Source organism: Macaca fascicularis, chromosome 3 (genome assembly GCF_037993035.2).
Source record: "Macaca fascicularis isolate 582-1 chromosome 3, T2T-MFA8v1.1".
NCBI classification, from domain to species: domain Eukaryota; kingdom Metazoa; phylum Chordata; class Mammalia; order Primates; family Cercopithecidae; genus Macaca; species Macaca fascicularis.
The window spans coordinates 21,585,754-21,613,206 of record NC_088377.1 but is presented as its reverse complement, the minus strand read 5'-3'; the positions used below and the strand labels follow the sequence as shown (position 1 = coordinate 21,613,206).

At 38.2% G+C, this 27,453-nt stretch overlaps 1 protein-coding gene across 22 annotated transcripts in view; it reads right to left on the bottom strand.

Annotated features, from left to right (window-relative positions):
* Positions 1-27,453, bottom strand: part of MRPL39 (mitochondrial ribosomal protein L39) — a 237,688-nt gene that overhangs the window by 61,819 nt on the left and 148,416 nt on the right. For 14 of the 22 annotated variants that reach the window (XR_010585418.1, XR_012432084.1, XM_065541445.1 and 11 more), the window contains one exon: positions 25,181-25,339. The exons of the other annotated variants lie outside the window; for them this stretch is intronic. Coding sequence is in view for 8 of the 14 variants with exons in the window: in XM_065541443.2 (XP_065397515.1) it covers positions 25,205-25,339 (135 nt within the window). In the remaining 6 variants the exon portion in view is untranslated. Of the gene's footprint in view, positions 1-25,180; positions 25,340-27,453 lie in introns of those variants that run through there. 22 annotated transcript variants of the gene reach the window in all.

Here is a 27,453-nt window from a genome sequence, read left to right as displayed (position 1 = left end):
ATAAAGAAAATGTTGTTTCATGGCCCCAAATGGCCAAATACCAACATTTTCTGTGGTCCAGCTAAATTAAAATGGTATAATCAAACAACTTACTCTGATTATTACCAATAGAGACACTAAAATTTTGTCTGTGTATTAAACCATTTTGCTTTTCACATCTTCTCAATGTATTTATTTTGTAGCATATCTGGAACAATCCTTTTATTTATTAATGAAGATTGTCTCAATTGCCAAAGTCTATATTTTTCTTCCACTTAATCAAAAATATCCAGAGTTCCCGGTTATGGGTCCATCAGAGATTATTTTTTCTTAATCACATTTCATTCTAAAAAACTAGTCAGTTCATTTTTCTAAAAAAAAAAATGCATGTTCAGAAAAAAATGCAATCACTGAAAGCCCAAATTTCCAGTACAATTTAATAACAAAAAAAGGAGGGGGTGGAGTAGGAGAGTCACATGGTTCCTATTATCCACCCCCAAGCTTAAGAAACAGGGAGGTCTAAAATGTAGTGTGGAGTAAAAACAGCATGACCTGCTTTCAGTTCCAAGTTCTTCCTTCTACTAGCTGTACAGTCTTGGGTATGTTGATGAATCAAATCAACCTCTCTGGCTGCACATGGAAATTGAGGAATTAAAATACTTCTGAGGTAGTGTTGATATGAAGCATTAGTTGAGACAATGCCTTCATTTGTTGAGCTTCTGTTATGTGCCAGCACTTTGATACAACAGAGATGCAATAGTGAAGGAAAAGAGAAACACAAGCCCTTTAAGACTTCTTCACATTTCTGATCTGGCAGGTGGACACAGACAATAATCAAAGGATTATATGAGTAAATCCCAATTATGGTAAATTCTCTGAAAGAGAATAGTGTCTTGAGAATGAGGGGTGGGAGAGAGAGGGGCAAGTAAAGAGAACAGATTGTATGGCCAGAAAACATATGATTGGACCAAGGAGATGACAAAAGACCTGTGTAGCTAAATGAAGAGAAGCCAGATGTGAAATGAGGGTGTAGAAATTAGGGTCCAGAAATTAAAACTTTACCTTAGATTCTCTGGAACAATAATTTTTGAACTTTACTCAATAAAATGACAAACCATTGAATATTTTTAAAGAACAATGATATGATGAGGCTTGAAATTCAAAATGCCAGCCTTGCTACAGTACAGATAAGAAATTAGAAAAGGGTCAAAAGGATGCAGGAAGCTAATCTATTGATCCAGGTGAGGGACATGGCAGCCTTGAATTATGTACTGGAAAACTGATGTCTTACTCTCTAGATTTCTCCTCTCTGAGCAGGCCATCTGAAAGAAAGGCAGCAGCCCCAGTCAGAGGCTAATAGATAAAACTTCCATCTCCTTGGGACAGAGCACCTAGGGGAAGGGGCAGCTATGGGCGCAGCCTCAGCAGACTTAAACGTTTCTGCCTGCCAGTTCCAAAGAGAGCAGCAGATCTCCCAGCACAGCACTCAAGCTCTGCTAAGGGACAGACTGCCTCCTCAAGTGGGTCCCTGATTCCCGTACCTCCTGACTGGGAGACACCTCCCAGCAAGGATCGACAGACATCTCGTACAGGAGAGCTCTGGCTGGCATCCAGCAGGTGACCCTCTGGGAGGAAGCTTCTGAAGGAAGGAACAGGCAGCAATCTAGGCTGTTTTGCAGCCTCTGCTAGAGATACCCAGGCAAACAGGGTCTGGAATGGTAAACTCCAGCAGACCTGCAGCAGAGGGGCCTGACTGTTAGAAGGAAAACTAACAAACAGAAAGGAATAGCATCAACATCACCAAAAAAGATGTCCACACAAAAACCCCAGCCGAAGGTCACCAACATCAAAGAACAAAGACAGATAAATCCATGAAGATGAGGAAAAACCAGCACAAAAAGGCTGAAAATTCCAAAAACCAGGACACCTCTTTTCCTCCAAAGGATCACAACTCTTCGCCAGCAAGTGGAAAAAACTGGATGGAGAATGAGTTTGATGAATTGACAGAAGTAGGCTCAGAAGGTGGGTAATAACAAACAGCACTGAGCTAAAGGAGCATGCTCTAACCCAATGCAAGGAAGCTAAGAACCTTGAAAAAAGGTTAGAGGAATAGCTCACTAGAATAACCCATTTAGAGACGAACACAAATGACCTGATGGAGCTGAAAAACACAGCACGAGAACTTCGTGAAGCATACACAAGTATCAACACCTGAATCAATCAAGCAGAAGAAAGGATATCAAAGATTGAAGATCAACTTAATGAAATAAAGTGTGAAGACAAGATTAGAGAAAAAAGAATGAAAAGCAACGAACAAAGCCTCCAAGAAATATGGGACTATGTGAAAAGACCAAACCTGTGTTTGATTGGTGTACCTGAAAGTGACAGGGAGAATGGAACCAAGTTGGAAAGCACTCTTCAGGATCCAGGAGAACTTCCCCAACCTAGCAAGACAGGCCAACATTCAAATTCAGGAAATACAGAGAACACCACAAAGATATGCATCGAAAGAGCACCCCAAGACACAAAATCGTCAGATTCACCAAGGTTGAAATAAAGGAAAAAATGTTAAGGGCAGCCAGAGAGAAAGGTCGGGTTACACACAAAGGGAAGTCCATCAGACTAACAGCGAATCTCTTGGCAGAAACCCTACAAGCCAGAAGAGAGTGGGGACCAATAGTCAACATTCTTAAAGAAAAGATTTTTAACCCAGAATAGCATATCCAGCCAAACTAAGCTTCATAAGCGAAGGAGAAATAAAAGTATTTACACACAAGCAAATGCTGAGAGATTTTATCACCACCAGGCCTGCCTCACAATAGCTCCTGAAAAAAGCACTAAATATGGAAAGGAAAAACCAGTACCGGCCACTGTAGAAACCTACCTAATTGTAAAAACCATCGACACTATAAAGAAACTGCATCAACTAATGGGCAAAATAACGAGCTAGCATCATGATGACAGGCTCAAATTCACACATGACAATATTAACCTTAAATGTAAATGGGCAGAATGCTCCAATTAAAAGACACAGTTTTGCAAATTTGATACAGAGTCAAGCCCATCAGTGTGCTGTATTCAGGAGACCCATCTCACATGCAAAGACAAACATAGGCTCAAAATAAAGAGAGGGAGGAATATTTACCAAGCAAATGGAAAGCAAAAAGAAAAAAAAGGCAGGGGTTGCTATCCTAATCTCTAATGAAACAGACTTTAAACCAACAAAGATCAAAAAAGACCAAAAAAAGGGCATTATATAATGGTAAAGGGATCAATGCAACAAGAAGAGCTAACTATCCTAAATATATAGACATCGAATACAGGAGTACCCAGATTCATAAAGCAAGTTCTTAGAGATCTATAAAGAGACCTAGACTCCCACACAATAATAGTAGAAGACTTTAACACCCCACTGTCAATATCAGACAGATCAACGAGACAGAAAATAGCAAGCTGAATTCCAGGACTTGAATTCAGCTCTGAACCAAGTGGACCTAATAGACATCTATAGAACTCTCCACCCCAAAGCAACAGAATATACATTCTTCTCAGCACCACATAGCACTTATTCTAAAATTGACCACATAATTGGAAGTAAAACACTCCTCAGCAAATGCAAAGGAACAGAAATCATAACAAACACTCTCTCAGACCACAGTGCAATCAAATTAGAACTCAGGATAAAGAAACTCACTCAAAACCGCACAACGACATGGAAACTGAACAACGTGCTCCTGAATGACTACTGGGTAAATAACAAAATTAAGGCAGAAATAAATAATTTCTTTGAAACCAATGAGAACAAAGACAGAATGTACCAGAATCTCTGGAACACAGCTAAAGCAGAGTTTAGATGGAAATTTATAGCACTAAATGCCCACAGGAGAAAGTGGGAAAGATCTAAAATTGACACCCTAACCTCACAATTAAAAGAACTAGAGAAGCAAGAGCAAACCAATTTAAAATCTAGCAGAAGACAATAAATAACTAAGATCAGAGCAGAACTGAAGGAGATAGTGATATGAAAAACCCTTCAAAAAATCAACAAATCCAGGAGTTAGTTTTTTGAAGATTAAGAAAATAGATAGACCTCTAGCCAGACTAACAAAGACAAAAAGAGGAACAATCAAATAGACACAATAAAAAATGATAAAGGGAAGATCACCATTGATCCCACAGAAATACAAACTAACATCAGAGAATACTATAAACACCCCTATGCAAATAAACTAGAAAATCTAGAAGAAATGTATAAATTCCTGGACACATACACCCTCCCAAGACTAAACCAGGAAGAAGTCAAATCCCCGAATAGACCAATAACAAGTTCTGAAATTTAGGCAGTGATTAATAGCCTACCAACCAAAAAAGGCCCAGGACCAGATGGATTCATAGCCAAATTCTGCCAGAGGTACAAAGAGGAGCTGGTACCATTCCTTCTAAAACTATTCCAAACAATAGAAAAAGAGCAACTCCTCCCTAACTTATTTTATGAGGCCAGCATCGTCCTGATACCAAAACCTGGCAGAGACACAACAAAAAAGGAAAATTTCAGGCCGGTATACCTGATGAACACCGATGAAGTAATCCTCAATAAAATACTGCAAACTGAATCCAGCAGCACATCAAAAAGCTTATTCACCATGATCAAGTCGGCTTTATCCCTGGGATGCAAGGCTAGTTCAACATATGCAAATCAATAAATGTAATCCATTACATAAACAGAACCAATGACAAAAGCCACATGATTATCTCAATAGATGCAGAAAAGGCCTTCGATAAAATTCAACACCCCTTCATGATAAAACTCTCAGTAAACTAGGTATTGACAAAACATATCTCAAAATAATAAGAGTGATTTATGACAAACCCACAGACAATATCATACTGAATGGACAAAAGCTGAAGGCATTCCCTTTGAAAACCAGCACAAGACAAGGATGTCCTCTCACCACTCTTATTCAACATACTACTGGAAGTTCTGGCCAGGGCAATCAGGCAAGAGAATGAAATAAAGGGTATTCAAATAGGAAAAGAGGAAGTCAGATTGTCTCTGTTTTCAGATGACATGATTGTATATTTAGAAAACCCCATCATTTCAGTCCTAAATCTCCTTAAGCTAATAAGCAACTTCAGCAAAGTCTCAGAATACAAAATTAATGTGCAAAAATCACAAGCATTCCTATACACCAATAATAGACAAACAGGGAGCCAAGTCATGAGTGAACTCCCATTCACAATTGCTACAAAGAGAATAAAATACCTAGGAATACAACTTAAAAGAGAGGTGAAGGACCTATTCAAGGAGAACTACAAACCACTGCTCAAGGAAATAAGAGAGGACACAAACAAATGGAAAAACAGTCCATATTCATGGATAGGAAGAATCCATATTGTAAAAATGGCCATATTGCCCAAAGTAATTTATAGATTCAATGCCATCCCCATCAAACTACCATTGACTTTGCTCACAGAATTAGAAAAAAACTTTAAATATCATACGGAACCAAGAAAGAGCTGGTATAGCCAAGACAATTCTAAGCAAAATGAACAAAGCTGGAGGCATCATGCTACCTGACTTCAAACTATACTACAAGGCTACAGTAACCAAAACAACATGGTACTGTACCAAAACAGATATTTAGACCAACAAAACAGAACAAAGGCCTCAGAAATAATGCCACACATCTACAACCATCTGATCTTTGACAAATCTGACAAAACAAGCAATGGCGAAAGGATTCCCTATTTAATAAATGTTGTTGGGAAAACTGGCTAGCCATATGCAGAAAAGTAAAACTGAACCCCTTACTTAAAACGTATACAAAAATTAACTCAAGATGGATTAAGGATTTAAACATAAGACCTAAAACCATAAAAACCCTAGAAGAAAACCTAGGCAATACCATTCAGGACATAGGCATAGGCAAAGACTTCACGACTAAAATACCAAAAGCAAAGGCAACAAAAGCCAAAATTGACAAATGGGATCTAATTAAACTAAACAGCTTCTGCACAGCAAAAGAAAATATCATCAGAGTGAACAGACAACCTGTAGAATGGGAGAGAACTTTTCAATCTATCCATCTGACAAAGGACTAATACCCAGAATCTACAAGGAACTTAAGCAAATTTGCAAGAAAAAAACAAACAACCCCATCAAAAATTGGGCAAAGGATATGAACTGACACTTCTCAAAAGAAGACATTTATGTGGCCAACAAACATATGAAAAAAAGCTCACCATCACTGGTCATTAGAGAAATGCAAATCAAAACCGCAATGAGATACTGTCTCATGCCAGTTAGAATGGTGATAATTAAAAAGTCAGGAAACAACAGATGCTGGAAAGGATGTGGAGAAATAGGAACGCTTTCACACTGTTGGTGGGAGTGTAAATTAGTTCAACCATTGTGGAAGACAGCGTGGCGATTCCTTGGGGGTCTAGAACCAGAAATACCATTTGACCCAGCCATCCCATTACTGGGTATATACCCAAAGGATTATAAATCATTCTACTATAAAGACACATGCACATGTATGTTTATTGCAGCACTGTTCATAATAGCAAAGACTTGGAACCAACCAAAATGCCCATCGATGATAGACTGGATAAAGAAAATGTGGCACATATACACGATGGAATACTATGCAGCCATAAAAAAGGATCAGTTCATATTCTTTGCAGGAACATGGATTAAGCTGGAAACCATCATTCTCAGCAAACTAACACAAGAACAGAAAACCAAACACCACATGTTCTCACTCATAAGTGGGGGTTGAACAACGAGAACACATGGACACAGGGAGGGGAACATCACACACTGGGGCCTGTCGGGGGTGGGGGTCTAGGTGAGGGATAGCATTAGGAGAAATACCTAATGTAGATGACAGGTTGATAGGTGCAGCAAACCACCATGGCACATGTATACCTATGTAATAAACCTGCACGTTCTGCACATGTATCCCAGAACTTAAAGTATTAAAAAAAAGGCCTGGTGCGGTGGCTCACACCTGTAATCCCAGCACTTTGGGAGGCTGAGGCAGGTGGATCATGAAGTCAGGAGATTGAGACCATCCTGGCCAACATGGTGAAACTCCATCTGTACTAAAAAAAAAAAAAAAAAAAAGAAACGTTAGCTGGGCTTGGTGGCATGCACCTGTAGTCCCAGCTACTCAGGAGGCTGAGGCATCAGAAAAGCTTGAATCCAGGAGGTGGAGGTTGCAGTGAGCTGAGATCATGCCACTGTACATGCCACTGTACTCCAACCTGGGCAACAGAGCAAGACTCTGTCTCAAAAAAAAAAAAAAAATTCTTCAATATATTACTCATCTTTTAAAGTCTTTTACTCTTCCTTCTTAAAAAAAAAAAATCTCTATTTCTCTATATACACTATAAACATTCTTGTATTTTCTTCAAATTCCCTAATTCTCTTTTTAATTATGCCCAGTCAAGTTATTATCCTATTATCCTGTTGAATTTATTAGATCAACTATAAGAAAAAAAAATGATGTACTGATGTGTTGGGTTGAATTTGGAGAATAAAGGGAAGGGATAAGAGGTAACTCAAAGGTTTCTGACTTTGGAACTAGATACAAGTTTGGAACACTGAAAAAGAACAAGACATATGTGATAGGAGGCTTTGGAGATTGATATTTTTTGGGACAAGTTGAAAATGGGATGTTTCTGAGACATACAAGTGGAGGAATCAAGCAGGCACCTAATTATTCATGTCTGGAGCTCAGTAGGAAAGCCTACCGGCTACAAAGACAAATTGTGAATTCTATGCAGTCTCTGTATTAACTCAGGCTTTACATGAAAGTGTAAAGAGATTTCCTAGTGGGGGGAGCATTGTGAAGAGAAGAGAGACAAAGATTGAGATTGACCCAGAAAAGGACTGAATGTGCAAAGGAGTCAGAGACAGAGCATCTGGGGAGGTAAGAGGAAACTAAAAAACATTCATGATAAAAAATTCATCATTTTAAAAAGGAGACTGTGGCTGCAATCACTACTAAGATTTCTTCCTCTGCTGTCTCCATGTTGTAGAAGGAACATAAACTCAGATTGCCCCAGAGCTGTGGTGGGCAGTACAGGAGTGCCAAGCTGGGCTCTATAGCCAGCACTCAAGTGGGAGAGGAGCCTACACTTTCAGAGTATTGAGAAGGGCATGGCTGCAACTGTGAGGAAATATAAGGAAGCCACATGACTGAGCAAGAGCCCATCAACTGACCAATACACCTAAGCACCACCTGGTCAATCACACCTCAAGGCTTCAACACCAAAAATACCTCATTAACATACTCCTCTGTGAAACCAAAGACAAAAAGTCAGCTACAAATAAACACCCTGCACAAAGGCTTAGCTCCATGAAAACATGCAGAAAAGAAGTCTATTGACTATAACAATCTACACTACAGTTAAAGGAACACCCACATGCAGAGATGAGAAATAACCAATGCAAGAATACTGGTAACTCAAATGGTCATTGTGTCATATGTCCTCCAGATGATTGCACCAGTTCTCCAACAAGGGTTCTTAACCATGCTGAGCTGGCTGAAATTATAGAATTCAGAATATAAATAGAAATGAAGATCATCGAGATTCAGAAGAGTGGCAAAACCCAATCCAAGGAAACTAAAAATCACAATAAAATGATACAGAAGCTGAAAGATGACATAACCAGTATATATAAGAACCTAACAGAGCTGACAGAGCTGAGAAACATACTACAAGAATTTCACAACACAATTACAAATATTAACAGCAGAACAGACTACGCTGAGGAAAGAATCTTAGAACTTGAAGCCTGGCTCTCTGAAATAAGACAGTCAGACAAAAATAAAGAAAAAGGAATGAGAAGAAATACACAAAACCTCCAAGAAATATAGAATCATGTAAAGAGGCCAAATATATGAGTCACTGGCATCCCTAAAAGGGATGAGGGGAAAGCAAATAACTTAAAAAGCATATTTTAGGATATCATCTATGAAAACTTCCTCACCTTGCTAGAGAGGCCAACAGTCAAACTCAGGAAGTACAGAGAACCCCTGCAAGATTCTACACAAGATCATCCCCAAGACACAGAATTACCAGATTTTCCCAAGTCGAAATGAAAGACAAAATGATAAAGACAGCTAGAGAGAAAGGGCAGGTCACCTGCAAAAAGGGAACACCATCAGGATAACAGCAGACCTCTCAGCTGTAACCCTACAAGCAAGAAGAGATTGGGAGCCTATATTAAACATTTTTAAGGAAAAAAATCTTCAGCCAAGAACTTCACATCAAGCCAAACTAAGCTTCCTAAGCAAAGAGGAAGTAAGATCCTTTTCAGGTAAGCAAATGTTGAGGGAGTTTATTACCACCAGACCTACCTTACAAGAGATCTTGAAAGCACTAAATATAGAAAGAAAAGACTGCTACTGGCCAATACAAAAATACTTAAATACACAGACCAGTAACACAATAAAGCAACAATACAAACAAACCAGCATAGTAACCAGCTAACAACACAATGACAAGATCAAAACCACACATATCAATGCTAACCTTGAATGTAAACAAGCTAAATGGCTCCATTTAAACAGCACAGAATGGTAAGCTGGATAAAAAGGCAAAACTCAATTGTATGCTGCAAGAGACCAGTCTCACATATAATGACACCCATAGGCTCAAAATAAAAAAATGGAGGCAAATCTACCAAGCAAGTGGAAATCAGAAAAAATCAGGGGTTGAAGTCCTAATCTCAGACAAAACAGACTTTAAATCTACAAGGATTAAAAAAAAAGAAAAGAAAAAAAAAAAAAAAAACGAAGGGCATTACATAATGTAAAGAGTTCAATTTAACAATTTAACTATCCTAAATACATGTGCACCCAACACAGGGGCATCCAGATTAATAAAGCAAGTTCTTAGAGGCATACAAAGAGACTTAGACTCCCATACAATAATAGAGACTTCAAGAGTCCACTGAAAGTATTAGACAAATCACTGAGGCAGAAAATAAACAAAGATATTCATGACCTGAACTCAGTGTTGGACCAAATGGATCTGCTAGACCTCTACAGAACTTTCCACCCCAAAACAACAGAATATACATTCTTCTCATCACCACATGGCACATACTCTAAAACTGACTACATAGTTGGACATAAAACAATCCTCAGCAAATGCCAAAAAAAAAAAAATTATACCAAACACACTCTTGGACCACAGTGCAGTAAAAATAGAAGTCAAGACTAAAAAAAAAAAAAATTGCTCAAAACTATGTGATTACATGGAAATTAAACAACATGCTCCTGAATGACTTTTGGGTAAATAATGAAATTAAGTCAGATATCAAGAAGTTATTTGTAACTAATGAGAACAAAGCTACAACATACTGGAATATCTGGGATACAGCTAAGGCAGTGTTAAGAGGGGAATTTATAGCACTAAACACACACATAAAATGAAATAGTTTCATGCAAGACATTTGAAAAAATGAGGAGGGGGATATTAGATGCTTTCTAGCATCTAATTTCTAGCATCAATATTATAAGAACTTTGTTTTTCCTTAGGGTAATATATAAAATATATATATATATATATATATATATATATATATATATATGTGCAATTAAAATCCTAAAATGAATCTTTTTTTTTATTTTGAAACTTAAAATTTGAAGTTTATTTGACAAACTAGACAAAAATGCCAAGAAAATATTGGAAAATAATAAATAAAACACACACACACACAAAAAAAAAAGGTTAGAAAGATTTCAAATTAACAAGCTAACATCACAGCTGAAAGAATTAGAGAAGCAAGAGCAAATCAATCCCAAAGCTAGCAGAAGACAAGAAATAACAAAAATCAGAGCTAAACTGAAGGAAATCGAGACCAAAAAAATCTTAAAAGATCAATGAATCCAGGAATTGGTGTTCTGAAAAAATTACTAACATAGAAAGGGCACTAGCTAGACTAATAAAGAAAAAAGAGAATAGATCCAAGTAAACGCAATTAGAAATGAGGAAAGGGATATTACCACTGGCCCCTCAGAAATAAAGATAACCATCAGAAACTACTCCAAACACCTCTACACACACACACACACACACACACACACACACACACACACACACCTCTCTAGAAAACCTAGAAGATATGGATAAATCCCTGGAAACATACACCCTCCCAAGGCTGAGCCAGAAAGAAATTGATTCCCTGCACAGACCAACAATGACCTCTGAAACTGAATGAGTAATAAATAGCCTACCAAGAAGAAAAAAAAAAGGACAAGATGGATTCACAGTAGAATTCTACCAGATGTACAAAGAGAACTGGTACCATTCCTACTGAAACTATTACCAAAAATTGAAGAAAGGGGACTCCTCCCTAACTCATTCTATGAGGCTAGCATCATCATCCTGATACCAAAACCTGGAAGAGACACAATGAAAAAGGAAAACTTCAGGCCAATATCCTTGATGAACATTGATGCAAAAATCCTCAACAAAATACTTGTAAACAAAATGCAGCAGCACATCAAAAAGCTAATCTACCATAATCAAGTAAACTTTATCCTTGGGATGCAAAGTTGGTTCAATGTACACAAACCAATAAATCTAATTCATCACATAAACAGAACTAAAGGAAAAAACATGATTATCTCAATAGATGCAGGAAAGGTTTTTGATAAAATTCAACATCTCTTCATGTTAAAAACTCTTGATTGACTAAATATTGAAGGAACAGACATCAAAATAATAAGAGTTACCTATAATAAATCCACAAACAACAGCATACCAAATAGGGAAAAGCTGAAAGCATTCCCCTGGAAAACTGGCACAACACAAGAATGCCCTCCCTCACCAATCCTGTTCAACATAGCATTGGAAGCTCTGCCCAGAACAACCAGGCAAGTGAAAGAAATAAAGTGTATTTAAATAGGAAGAGAAGAATTAAAAGTATCCCTTTTTGCAGATGACATGCTTCTATTTCTAGAAAACCCCATAGTCTCGGCCCAAAAGCTCCTTCAGATGATAAACAACTTCAGCAATGTTGCAGGATATAAAATCAATGTACAAAAATCACTAGCATTTCTATACACCAACAACAGCCTAGCTGAGAGCCAAATCAGGAATTCAATCCCATTCACAGTTACCATAAAAAGAATAAAATATCTAGGAATACAGCAAACCATGGAGGTGAAAGATCTCTACAATGGGAATTCCAAAGTGCTGCTCAAAGAAATCAGTGATGACACACACAAAAAAAATACAAAAACATCCCATGCTCATGGACAGGAAGAATCATTATCATTAAAATGGCCATACTGCCCAAAGAAATTTACAGATTCAATGCCATTCCTATCAAACTACCAGCGACATTCTTCACAGAACTAAAAAAAAAAAAACAAACTATTTAAAAATTTGTATGGAACCAAAAGAGAGCCCAAATGGACAAGGCAATCCTAAACAAAAAGAACAAAACTGGAGGCATCATGTTACCCAACTCCAAACTATACTACGGGGCTACAATAACCAAAACAGTATGGTACAGGTACCAAAACAGTATGGTACAGGTGCAAAAACAGACACATAGACCAACGGAACAGAACAGTGAGCCCAGAAACAAGTCCACATACCTATGACCATCTGATCTTTGACAAAGCTGACAAAAACAAGCAATGGGGAAAGCATTCCCTATTAAATAAATGGTGCTGGGATAACTGGCTAGCCATACACAGAAAATTGATACTGGATCCCTTTTTTACATCATATATACAAATCAACTCAAGATATATTAAAGACTTACATGTAGAACCCAAAACTATAAAATCCCTAGACAACTTAGCAATACCATCCTGGACACAGGAATGGGTAAAGATTTGATGACAAAGACAGCAAAAGCAATTGTAACAAAAGCAAAAATTAACAAATGGGATCTAATTAAACTTAAGAGCTTCTGTACAGCCAAAAAAACAAAAAACAAAAAAAAACCTATCAACAGAGTAAACAGACAACCTACAGAAAGGGAGAAAATATTTGCAAACTGTGCATCTGACAAAGGTCTAATATCCATCATCCATAAGGAACTTAAACAAATTTATAGAAAAAAGAAAACAATCCCATTGAAAAGTGGACAAAATGCATAAACAGATACTTTTCTAAAAAAGACATACATACAGCCCAAAAGCATATTTTAAAAAGCTCAGTATCACTGATCATTAGAGAAATGCAAATTAAAACCACAATGGATATTGTCTCACACCAGTCAGAATGGTTATTATAAAAAAGTTAAAAAATTACAGATGCTGGCAAGGATGTGAAGAAAATGGAGCACTTTGGCAGTAACGTAAATTAGCTCAAACATTGTGGAAAGCAGCATGGTGGTTTCTCAAAGAGCTAAAAGCAGAACCATTGTTGACCCAGCAATTCCATTACTGGGTATATACCCAGAGGAATATAAATCATTCTACCATAAAGACACATGCATGTGAATATTCACTGCAGCACCATTCACAATAGCAAAGATACGGAATCAACCAAAATGCCCAACAATGACAGATTAGATAAAGAAAATGTGGTACACACACACCATGGACTACTATGCAGCTATAAAAGAGAATGAGATAATGTCTCTTGCAGAACATAGATGGAGCTGGAGGCTATTATCCTAGGCAAACTAACGCGAGAACAGAAAACCAAATGCCACATGTTCTCACTTATAAGTGGGAGCTAATGATAACTTCAGCAAAGTCTCAGGATACAAAAGCAATGTGCGAAAATCATAAGCCTTCCTAAACACCAATAACAGATAAACAGAGAGCCAAATCATGAGTGAAATCTCATTCACAATTGCTACAAAGAGAATAAAATACCTAGTAATACAACTTACAAGGGATGTGAAGGACCTCTTCAAGGAGAACTACAAACCACTGCTCAACAAAACAAAAGAGGACACAAACAAATGGAAGAACATTCCAAGCTCATGGATGGGAAGAATCAATATCGTGAAAATGGCCATACTGCCCAAGGTAATTTATAGATTCAATGCCATCCCCATCAAGCTACCAATGACTTTCTTCATAGAATTGGAAAAAATGACTTTAAAGTTCATACAGAATCAAAAAAGAGCCCACATTGCCAAGAAAATCCTAAACAAAAAGAACAAAGCTGGAGGCATCACGCTACCTGATTTCAAATGATATTACAAGGCTACAGTAACCAAAACAGCATGGTACTAGTACCAAAACAGAGATATAGACCAATGGAACAGAATAGAGGCCTCAGAAATAACGCCACACATCTACAACCATCTGATCTTTGACAAACCTGACAAAAACAAGAAATGGGGAAAGGATTCCCTATGTAATAAATGGTGCTGGGGAAACTGGCTAGCCATAAGTAGAAAGCTGAAACTAGATCCCTTCCTTACATGTTATACAAAAATTAATTCAAGATGGATTAAAGACTTAAATGCTAGACCTAAAACCATAAAAACCCTAGAAGAAAACCTAGGCAATACCATTCAGGACAGACATTTATGCAGCCAACATACACATGAAAAAATGTTCATCATCACTGGTCATCAGAGAAATGAAAATCAAAACCACAATGAGATACCATCTCACACCAGTTAGAATGGTGATCATTAAAAAGTCAGGAAACAACAGGTGCTGGAGAGGATGTGGAGAAATAAGAACACTTTTACACTGTTGGTGGGACTGTAAACTAGTTCAATCATTGTGGAAGACAGTGTGGCGATTCCTCAAGTATCTAGAACTAGAAATACTACTTGACCCAGCCATCCCATTACTGGGTACATACCCAAAGGAGTATAAAGCATGCTACTATAGAGACATATGCACACATACGTTCACTGTGGCACTATTCACAATAGCAAAGACTTGGAACCAACCCAAATGTCCATCAATGATAGACTGGATTAAGAAAATGTGGCACATAGGCCGGGCACGGTGGCTCACACCAGTAATCCCAGCACTTTGGGAGGCTAAGGCAGGTGGATCACGAGGTCAGGAGATCAAGACCATCCTAGCTAACATGTTGAAACCCCATCTCTACTAAAAAGAAAAAAATTACCCAGGCGTGGTGGTGGGTGCCTGTAGTCCCAGCTACTCAGGAGCCTGAGGCAGAAGAATGGCATGAACCCAGGAGGCAGAGCTTGCAGTGAGCCGGTCACGCCACTGCACTCCAGCCTGGGCGACAAAACGAGACTCTGGCTCAAATAAATAAATAAATAGAAAATGTGGCACATATATGCCATGGAATACTATGCAGCCATAAAAAAGGATGAGTTCATGTCCTTTGTAGGGACATGGAGGAAGCTGGAAACCATCATTCTGAGCAAACTATCACAAGGACAGAAAACCAAACACTGCATGTTCTCATTCATAGGTGGGAATTGAGCAACGAGAATACCTGGACATGGTGGGGGAACATCACACACTGGGGCCTGCCATGGGGTTGGGGGAGTGGGGAGGGATAGCATTAGGAGAAATACCTAATGTAAATGACGAATTAATGCATGCAGCAAACCAACATGGCACATGTATACATATGTAACAAACCTGCACATTATGCATATGTACCCTAGAACTTAAAGTATAATTAAAAAAAATAATAATAAGTGGGAGCTAAATGATGAGAACTCATGAACTCAAAGAAGTGAACAACAGACACTAGGGCCTACTTCAGGGTGGAGGATGGGAAAAAGGAGAGGAGGAGAAAAAAAATAACTATTGGGTACTAGGCCTAGTATCTAGGTGATGAAATTATCTGTACAACAAACCCCCATGACATGAGAGTTTCCCTATAAAACAAACCTGCACGTGTACCCTCGAATCTAAATGATAAGTTTAAATAGTAGAAAAGCACAAAATTTTAGAAAAGAAAATAGTCACACTTACCATGCTTATAGATTTACTGGTGTTCATACTTCTTAAGGGTAGAATATTTTCAACAATTAGGAGAGGAATGGGACTAGGTAGGAGCTTCCCTTTGGCATAGCTTCCATTCCATAGAAAAAGAAGAATCAAACAAGAAGGACAAACACCCAGACAATGAAGCGATCCATTGACGTGCTTTGTGTAAATGCAATTGAAAGCTTAGAATCCAAATAGTTTATGAGCACAAAGTGTAAGATAATCACCAAACATAGGCTAAGCCTTTGAACTTTGGATAAATATTTTTTAATCTTTGATAGACTTCAATCTACTGGCAGAAATAAAAACAAAAATCAATTTGGTATTGATCAATTTCTAAGTTTTTACTGGAAATTTCAACTAAAGGTAACTCACTTTTATAAAAATACGAACAAATTAAAACCAATATTAGTAGAAAGAGTGAAGTAATAAAGCTTAGAACAGAAATAAATGAAATAAAGATTTTTAAATAATTTATAAGATCAATGAAACAGTTATTTTTTGAAAAGATAAACAAAATTAACTAACATTTATCTAGAATAACTAAGATAAAATTGAAAAGACTCAAATAAATAAAATCAGAGATGAAAAAGAAGACATTTTGACCAACACTAAAGGAATACAAAGGATCATAAGAAGGTATTATGAGTGGCTATATGTAAACAAAACTGATAACACAGGAGAAGCGAATAAACTGTTGTTACACATACAACCTACTAAGGTTACATTATCCTTTCTGATTTAAAAAAAATTGAATATTAAGCGCAAAAATTTTGTAGAATGCCTAGGACATTTTTCATTTGGATTAATTCACCTTGAATTAAAATAACAGCAACTAAAACTCATCTGAGGATTCAGTGATAATTCAAATTGCACTTTAGTTCTAAAGCGATTAACTTTCAAAAATGTCAGTTTTAGAAGGAAACACTATCAAATGGACATGCTGCCCAGGATGGTGCCTTTACAAGAAGGTGCTGAGTAAACATTTGATGAATTAATACATGCATTTTGAAGTTGATAGTTGCAGAGACTATATTTTGTAAGCTGAAGTGTTATAATATGGGGGCTCAATGTATTCAGTTGAAATTCCTGACTTAGCTATGTACTCTTTGTATAAACTTGAACAGTTACTTAATTTTGTTAAGCTGCAGGTCCCACTGTAAAAATAAGGGTAAGCATTTAAGTACCTCTCAGGATTTTTTGAGAAGTAAGTAGGTGGCCTACAATACATAATCTGCATTATTTTTGGTCAGCAGTAGGCTTTAAAAATCAACTACTATTATTAAATAGTAAAATTGTGTAAATCTGTATGCTAAATATTAATTTCATGCTTCAGTTCATTTTATTTTGTAATATTTGGATGTTAATGTCTCAACTAGTCCCCAAAGGAGTGGAATGCAAAATCTGAAGTCTTCTTTGAGTAAATGAACTGTATAACTCTCAATGCCAAGTTTGTTTAAACAATCAAATTGCTGTATGACCAACAAATGTCTTGCAAATATCTTTTAGTCTTCCATTTTCTCATCTTCAGTGTTTTCACCCCTTCCTCTCTCTCCTCTCTGGCTCCATTTACACAGATTTTAAGAAATAAAAGCAACATATTAAAAAAGGAGTCTGTGCCCTGCAGGGATGGGCGCTGCTGAGATCAGGTAAAATGAGGAGTAAAAGGGATGCCAAGCACTTTGCCAGACACATGTTGGTTATTCACCAACTGAGGCAAAAACTCAATGCAAGTGATTGAACTCTTAGCCACAGAATATATTGAGACTACTGCTGATCTTCCTGTCATAAGACAGAAAGGGAAGCCCAAAGAAGAGAGTTAGATGTTCCCTCCCTGTGAAGTTCATCCCTTTTCAATAATCCCTTAGGGAACTGTCCAGCCCTTCAACTGTCCAGTTTTTGGTCAGTCATGACCTTCTTTAATATTTATAGAGATTTACTGCCTCAGATACTATTCTAAATGCTTAAATGCATGAAATCATTTAACCCTTACCACAATCCCATGCAGAAGATTTAATTACTACCCCATTTTACAGATGAGGAAAACAAGGCACAGAGAGGTTAAGTTTCTTGTCCTGCATCACAGTGAAGTGGCAGAGCAGAGATTCAAATCTAGGCATTCTGATGCAAGGATTTGTGCTTTCATCATCTTACCATCTCGGCAAAGCCTTCACCAATTGCCTCAAGCATATTTTACCATAATTCCTTCATACTCCCTTGGAACACATTTGTTTTCATAAATGTCTAGAGCATCACTGTCCAATAGAAATAAAATGTGAGTTATAAATGTGAGCCACATACATAATTTTGAATGTTCTAGTAGCCACATTTTCAAAAATTAAATGGAACAGGTGAAAATAATTTTAAAGCTACACTTTATTGAACCCAATTGTGATGGTTGGTTTTATGTGCCAACCTGACTACCCTATTGTGCCCAGTTGCTTGGTTGAACAAAAGTCTAGAATATTGCAATAAATATATATATATGCAATAAAATATTGTTTAGATGTGATTAACAATTAAATCAGTATAGTAGATTACACTCCATATCATGGGTGGGCCACATCTAATCAGTTGAAGGCCTTAAGAACTAAGACCGTAACATAGAGGTTGGTGTGGTGGCTCATGCCTGTAATCCAAACACTTTGAGAGGATGAGGTAGGAGGATCACTTAAGCCCAGAAGTTCAAGACCAGGCTGGGTAACACAGTGAGACACTCCCATCTCTAAAAAAAAAAAAAAGTTTTAAATTAGCCAGGCATGGTGTCACGTGCCTGTTGTTGCTATTCAGGAGGCTGAGGTGGGAGGATCACTTGAGCCTGGTAGGTTGAGGCTGTAGTGAGTCATGATTGTGCCACTACACTCAGCCTGGGCAAGAGTGAGATCCTATTTAAAAAAAAAAAAAAAAAAGACTGTAGCATAAAAAATTTACCCATATTATCTTTGCTAGGGTTCTGTATTAGTCCATTTTCACACTGCTATAAACAACTGCCTAAGACGGGTTTATTTATAAAGGAAATAGGTTTAACTGACTCACAGTTCACATGGCTGGGGAGGCCTCAGGAAACTTACAATCATAGCAGAGGGTGAAGGGGAAGCAAGCACCTTCTTCACAAGGTAGCAGAAGAGCAGGTGTGGGGGACTGCCAAACACTTTTAAACCATCAGATCTAGTGAGAACTCATTCACTATCGTGAAAACAGCATGGGGAAACTGCCTCCATGATTCAATCCCTCCCACAGGTCTCTCCCTCAACACAGAGAAATTACAATTTAAGATGAGATTTGGGTGGGGACACAGAGGAAAACCATATTATTCCACCACTGGCCCCTCCAAAATCTCATGTCCTTTTCAAATTCAAAACCAATCATGCCTTCCCAACAGTTTCCCAAAGTCTTAACTCATTCCAGCATTAACCCAAAAGTCCAAGTCCAAAGTCTCATCTGAGACAAGGCAAGTCCCTTCCATGTAGGAGCCTGTAAAGTCAAAAGCAAGTTAGTTACTTCCAAGATACAATGGGGGTACAGTCATTCCTGTTCCAAATGCCAAAACAAAGGGGCCATAGGCCCCATGCATGTCCAAAACCCAGCAGGGCATTCATTAAATCTTGAAGCTTCAAAATAATCTTTGAGTCCATGTCTCACATCCAGGGCATGCTGATGCAAGAAGTGGGCTCCCAGAACCTTGGGTAGCTCCAGCCCTGTGGCTATGCAGGATACACCTCCCCCCCCACAGCTGCTTTCACGGGCTGGTATTAAGTGCTTGTGGCTTTTCTAGGAGCACGGTGCAAGCTGTCAGTGGATCTACCTTTCTGGGGTCTAGAGGATGGTGGCCCTCTTGTTATAGCTCTATTAGGCAGTGCCCCAGTGGGAACTCTGTATGGGGGCTCCAACCCCACATTTCCCCTCTACATTGTCCTAGTAGAGGTTCTCCATGAGGGCTCTGCCTGTGCAGCAAACTTCTGTCTGGACATCCAGGTGTTTCCACACATTCTCTGAAATCTAGGCAGAGGTTCCCAAAGCTCAGCCTTTGTCTTCTGTGTACATACAGACCCAACACCACATGGAAGCTGCCAAGGCTTGGGGCTTGCACTCTGAAGCCACAGCCTGAGCTGTACCTTGGCCCCTTAGGTATGGCTGGAGTTGGAGAGGCTGGAATGCAGGTTACCATGTCCCAAGACTACCCAGAGCAGCAGGGTCCTGGGCCTGGCCCACGAAATCATTTTTCCCTCCTCTGCCTCTGGTCCTGTAATGGGAGAAGATGCTGCGAAGATCTCTGACATGCCCCGGAGACATTTTCCCCATTGTCCTGGCTATTAACTCTCAGCCCCTTGCTACTTATGGAAAATTCTGCAGCTGGATTGAATTTCTCCCCAGAAAGTGGGTTTTTCTCTTCTACCACATGGATAGGCTGCAAATTTTCCAAGATTTTATGATCTGCTTCCCTTTTAAGCATAAATTCTGATTTCAGATCATCTCTACATTAACACATATGACTGTATGCATTCAGAAAAAGCCAGAATAAGCATCTTCAATGCTTTACTGTTTAGACATTTCTTCTGCCAGATACCCTAAACTATCTCTCTCAAGTTCAAAGTCCTACAGAACTCTAGGGCAGGGATAAAATGCTGCCAGTCTCTTTGCTAAAGCATGGCAAGAGTGATCTTTATTCCAGCTTCTAACAATTTCTTCATCTCCATCTGAGACCTCCTCAGCCTGAGTTTTATTGTTCATATCACTATAATGTTTGTTAAAAATCATTCAACAAGTCTCTAGGAAGTGTCAACCTTTCCCACATCTTCCTGTCTTCTTCTGAGCCTTCCAAACTCTTCCAACCTCTGCCCATTACCCAATTCGAAAGTCTCTTCTACATTTTCAAGTATCTTTATAGCAATGCCTCAGCTCCCAGTACCAATTTCCTATATTAGTCCATTTTCACACTGCTATAAAAAACTACCTGAAACTAGGAAATTTATGAAGGAAAGAGGCTTAATTGACTCACAGTTCTGCATGGTTAGGGAGGCCACAGGAAACTTACAATTATGGTGGAAGGCAAAAGGGAAGCAAGCACCTTCTTCACAAGGCAACAGGAGAGAGAGGTGGGGGGAACTGCCAAACACTTTTAAACCATCAGATCTAGTGAGAACTCACTCACTACCACGAGAATGGCATGGGGAAAACTGCCCCCATGATCCAATCACTTCCCACCAGGTCCCTCCCTCAACATGTGGGGATTACAATTCAAGATGGGGATTACAATTCAAGATGAGATTCGAGTGAAGACACAGAGCCAAACCATATCAGGCTTCCACAACAAAACAGCATAGACTGAGTGGTTTAAACAACAGAAATGTATTTTCTCACAGTTTTGGAAACTGGAAGTTCAAGATCAAGGTATTGGCAGGTTTGGTTTCTTCCATGGCCCTTTTTGTTTTTTATTTTTTGTTTTTTTTTTTGGCTTGCAGACAAGGCCTTTTCTCTGTTCAAGAACATCCCTAGTGTTCTATTGTATTAGCCCCCCACACTTGCAGTCCCATTTAATCTTAACTGCCTCTTTAAAGGCTCTGTCTCCAAATACAATTTCACTGGGAGTTAGAACTTCAACATATGAATGTGGGGGAGAGACACAAGTCAGTTCATAACACTGCCTGAGTTACCAGCCTGCCTAGTCTGCCCTGTGGATTTCTGACTCAAAACTGCAACATCAACTCTTACCTTAACTGCCAGGCTGCTGACACAGTCTACAAATATCAGAGTTGCCAGCCTCCATAATTACATGAGCCAATTCCTTAAAATAAATTCCTTTCTCCTCTGTCTCTCTCATTCTCTCTCTTTGTGTGTGTGTGTATGTGTGTGTAGTATATACGTAACAGGATATTATGCATATACACATGTATATACACCTACATATACACACACATATATTATGTATATATACATGTGTATTTACATATACATAAGTATATAGCACATATATGTGTTTACATACACATAACACGTGCATTTACATATACATACATATATAGTGTCTATACATATATGTATATATACACATATGTGTACATGTGTGCATACACAGATGTATATACATGTGTGCATGTGTATATATCCTATTACATATATAAATTAAATATATAACATTTAATTATAATCTCCTATTAGCTCCACTTCTCTGGAGAGCCCTAATACACCAGTATATCTTAAGTGTTATTATTCCTACATGTAATCAATATAAAAATTATTAGAGATATTTTATGTTTTATGCATAGTATGTTTTTGAAATCTTGTTAGTATTTTGTGCTTATAGCACTTATCAGTTTGAAGTGGCCACATCTCACGTGCTGGATAATCACACGTGGCTAGTGGCCATCACATTGGGCAGTGAAGGTCTAGAGCAGAGCGGCAAGGTGAAGTGGAAAGAAGAGCGAAAAAGCAGACAGACCAGGGTTTTAACTCCACTCTGTCACTGAGGCTCAGTGAATGCTAGCTATAATTTCTATGCTCCTAACTGGAGAACCTCCCTGAGCCTTGGTTCCTCATACATAAATGAGAGATAATAGTATCTCCCTTAGAGAGCTGTTATAAAGATTCATTGGAAAGCCCCTCACAGAGTGCCTGGTAAAGTCTAGATGGTCAATGAATATCGGGTACTTTTCTTTTCCTCTTAGTCTTCATATCTGTTTTCCTACCTCCCCTCTTCAAGGAAAAAGTCTGCTTATTTTACCTTTGTTTACCCAGCCTGGCCTACTGGTGCTCAGTAAGTCGTTGTAGAATTAATGCATGGTCTTAAGTTATTATAGTGGAATATATCCAATTGCTAATTTAGGTTTTCCTTTAATAAATCATCCTTTAAAACACTTTGGCAAGACTTGCAAGTTGTGGAGCTGTTGACTTTGTAGCTGTGGGCCAGTGGAGAGATGGTCCAAGGTTTAGTCTGGGGACTGGAGGGAAGAGCCTGTTAAGGGAAAGGAAATGTGGCAGCATCACAAACAAAACAAACCAGATGAGATGAACCACAGGCATCTGTGTCATAAGAGTACATCAAATTCTTTAATTCAGTTACTGAAGATGAATTGGAAAAGTGTTAGTGAGATGTATCCTTATGAAAGGAAAAAAATAGGAAACACATTCACCCTGGGTCACAAAAATCTAGATGGAAAGAATTTGCCTTGCCAGTGAGTACATTAAAGATGTGATTCATTTGCAAAAGTAAAATTTCCTGGTAATATGACATATTACAAAGGCATCTGATGTATTAGTCTGGGTTCTCTAGAGAAACAGAACCAATAGGAGGTATGGAAATATGATATATTATATGGAAATGGCTCACGTGAGTATAAAGCTGACAAATCCCAAGATCTGAAGTCAGCAAGCTGGAAACCCAGGAGAGCTAATGGTTCCAGTGCTCAGGCTGGCAGGCTTGAGACTCAGGGCAAGCCAATGTTTCAGTGAGGGACCAAAAGCAGGAAAAAAAATGTCCCCTCTCAAAGGCACTCAGGCAGAAAAAGCTTCCTTTAATTCATGGGAAGATGAGCCTTTGTCCGCTTCAGGTCTTCAATGGATCAAACCATGTGGGCCCATCCACATCATGGAGGACAATTTGCCTTTTTCAGTCTATCAGTTTAAATATTAATCTCATGCATCCAAAAACGCCCTCATTGATATACCCAGAATAATATCTGATCAAATGCCTGGGCACCCCATGACCCAGTTAAGTTGACACCTAAAATTAACCATTACGCCTGATCAATACTCATGACAGATTTCTTTCAGAGCTTACTATGTCAGTAAAATTTGCTTGCAACAAATAGGTCTCCTTTTTCTCCCTACTTTGCTTCTTCTCAAGTGCATTATTTTCTTTCCCTCATCCTCATACAAGCTATTGGAGAAACACTTTGGAATGGGAAGGAACTAACATCTGCAGCACACCACCACCCCATGCCATGCTTATTACCAGGTACTCATCACACTGTGTCCCCTCCAGAAGCTAGAGAACAGGAGAAGTCATCCAAGTGGCAACAACCTTGGGAAGCCATTGCAGGCCTAACTCTCTTGCTCAGCCTTGTCAATTCAAAAACTCAATCTCGTCAGGGTGTCAAATTCTGTCAAACTTGGGAATTATAATTCACAGAAACTCTATTCAAGAGACTTCTGTACAAACAAACAAAAAGCCATCTTATTAATTACAACAAGAAATACAACTGCCAAGGGGGGGATCTCTAGCTAAAGCATCCCTTTCTTGTAAAATTATATCGGAAGTCAAATTAGAATTGAAATATTAGGTTAGGGCAAAAGTAATTGTAAGTAATTGCGTCTTTTGCCTTTCAAAGTAATGGCAAAAACTGTAATTACTTTTGCACCAACCCAATGTTGATTACTTGACTTGAATTCAGAGTAAGTGGAAGGTTGATTTAAACAAGATGCTTAGTGACACCAAGCAAAGAATGACTGATGCTACAATTTCAACATCTGTCATCAGAAAGGAAAAAACTTGGAACCCGATTTTGCTAGATTTTTCTGCCATAATGTACCTCATAGATTCTTTGTTTTATTTTTTCATATGCCAGGTGAACCAACTCCCTATCTGTATAACACATTATTTATTTCAAAAATATTTGACAAGTTACAAGTCAAGTCTTACTGACTCATAAACTCTTTTATCTCATGAAGATGACCCATCTTGCTGCAGTCAATTTCCATAAGCTTTCAAAGAAAATCTCACTGTTTGGCTTTCTTTTCAATAATATCCTTTTAATTCTTACAACAATCTTGTTCTGGTAATCAATTGCTGATTAACAAGAGATCACAAAATATCATTACTTAAAATAATAAGCATTTTTATTAATATCATTATTATTCTCAGCATATTCTCAATATCATCTTCAGACCAGGTTACTGGTATAACTGACATTAGAATATTCTAACATTTTAAGGGATGTTGTGAAGCCCTCTTAACAATTCTTGGAAGAAATAACTTTTCTATTCTCCACTAAACATTCTTCACATGTCACATTGGCTACTGCAGATATGCAGCCATTCTTTTTATTCTTCAACACTTACATACTCATATACCTCTTCTGTTCTTAGAAATGCGTGGAGTAACTGCTTCACTGGTCTGTTGGACTATTGCATCTTAAAATGTTAATGAAAGTTAAAAACAGGTGATATCCTCTCCTAGACAACCCATTCTTCAATGCCTTAACCTAAAGGAGTTGGTATATTTGAAATATAATCATCAAAGCAAGGTTGGTAGAGAAAAAAATTGGTCTGAGAGGAGATTTGAAGGTGAAGAATTAATTTATTCATTTAAAAAACACATATTGCCAGGCAGGGTGGCTCACCCCTGCAATCCCTGTACTTTGGAGGATGAGGCGGGGTGGAATGCTGGAGCTCAGGAGTTTGAGACCAAGCTTGAGCAATACAGCCAGACTCCATCTCTGCAAAACAAAAAAGAAAGAAAGAAAGAGAAGAAAAATCAGCCCAGCATGGCGGCACACACCTATGTTACTCGGGAGGCTGAGTGGGGAGAATCCTCTGAGCCCAGGGAGGTGGAGGCTGCAGTGAGCTATGATGGTGTCACTGCACTCCAACCTGAGTAACAGTAGTGACACCCTCAAAATACAAATACATAAAATAAAATTGAAAAACACATATTGACCCACTTGACCCACAAGACATAATTATTTGTTAAGAATCACCATTTGGTGACAAGCAGCCCAAGGATGTAAATTTCCTCTTAATAAGTTTTTTTTAACTTTTTTTTTTTTTTGAGACAAGGCCTTGCTATATGCCACCCAGACCATAGTGCAGTGGTGCAATCACAGCTCACTGCAGCCTCCACCTCCCGGGCCCAAGCAATCCTCTTACCTCTCAGCCTCCCAAGTACCTGAGACTACAGGCATGCACCATCACACCCGGCTAATTTTTGTATTTTTTGCAAAGATAGGGTTTCACCATGTTACCCAAACTTGTCTCAAACTCCTGGGCTCAAGGGATCTGCCCACCTCAGTCTCCCAAAGTGCTGGGATTACAGTGTGAGCCACCTTACCCGGCCTAAGCTAATAATTTTTAAAATCACATTAATCTTTATAAAGGTCTTATAATCCCTGACAAAATTCCCATGCTACAAGTCCAGCTTAATAAAGAATGAGATGCCATTTAGGCATCTAGCCTTAAACCTCATACCTCATGATACTAATACTTTCAGGCTCTCATAAGGGGAACTCATACAAGTCTTAATACTTCATAGTTACTAGAATGCTGAGACCTCAGATGAAATTTTTTCTTCTGGCTTTCTACAGAAAACCATGAAGTACAAAAATTTGCTTTTAAGCTACTGTACTCATTTATTCAACAAATATTTGTCAGGCGTTGCTATGTGCCAGGAATTGAGGTGCAGGGAACACAGCCAGAGCTAGCATGACCCCTGCCCTAAGAAAATTTGCAGTTTGAATAAATGCTCTCAGACCTGGAGTCATTCTGGGACTTTCCACACCTTCCTTCTTTTCTTCTTTCTTTCTTTCTTTCCTTAGGGTTACCATCAAATTGCTACTATAGTGTAATACTTAAGAGAACAAATTCTGGAATTAAAATGCTAGGGTTCATAACCTAGTTCCACCAAGAAAAACAAGTTTTAAGAGTCATAAATAATAAATAAAGAAATAAATGCCAGAAGAAATCATAATCAATGCTCTTATGTGAAACAAAACTCTGACAGTAGACACTCTAAAGTTCCAGAGAAACTCTCAAAGAGCATTTTTTTATTTTGATCCCAACTACATTGCTTTTCCTTAAGAAATGGTCTTTACAATATTCTCAGACCACAGTCCTTCAGTATTTTGAAAATCATTCCATTAAACTTTGCTTTTCTCTCTCCCTTGTGAACTCTTGGCCAGTGAGACATAGTTTCATTTTCACTTTTTCAAAATGATAGTATAAAAAAACAGAAGTGAAAGTATGAATCATAATATAATCAGGAGTTCATACTGAGATACCCATTTATAACTCAGAAAACCATGGGGTATTTCCAAACTGATGTCATTCATAGAAAGAATACCATGTGTTGTGGAAGAATAAGAAAAATTACCTAAACCAACTGGGGGATTTAGAATACATGTGGGATATTCCCAGCTAATTATTTTCATTAAATTTTTTTTCACAAAGATCAAGTATGTTTCAAATACTTACAGTGCCAGTCATCTTGGAAATTACAAACTGGATTCTGGGTTATAGTTTTTAATTACGATCAGTGAGACAATGGACATTGCGATTTTACTCTAGAGCACATAATGCCATTATAACTGTATATAACTCAATAAAGTTATTTATATAACTCAAGGTTTTATATATAACTAAAGTTTTATTTTCCTTAAAGAGTTATATAAATACCAAAATAGCCATGAAATCCCATGTAGTTGTTTTACTTATGAGGAAGAATTTTTATAAGAAAAACTGTGATCCCTGCTCAAGGTATCAAAATTGGGCCAGACATGGTGGCTCATGATATAATCCCAACACTTCGGGTGGTCAAGGCAGGCAAATCACTTGAGGC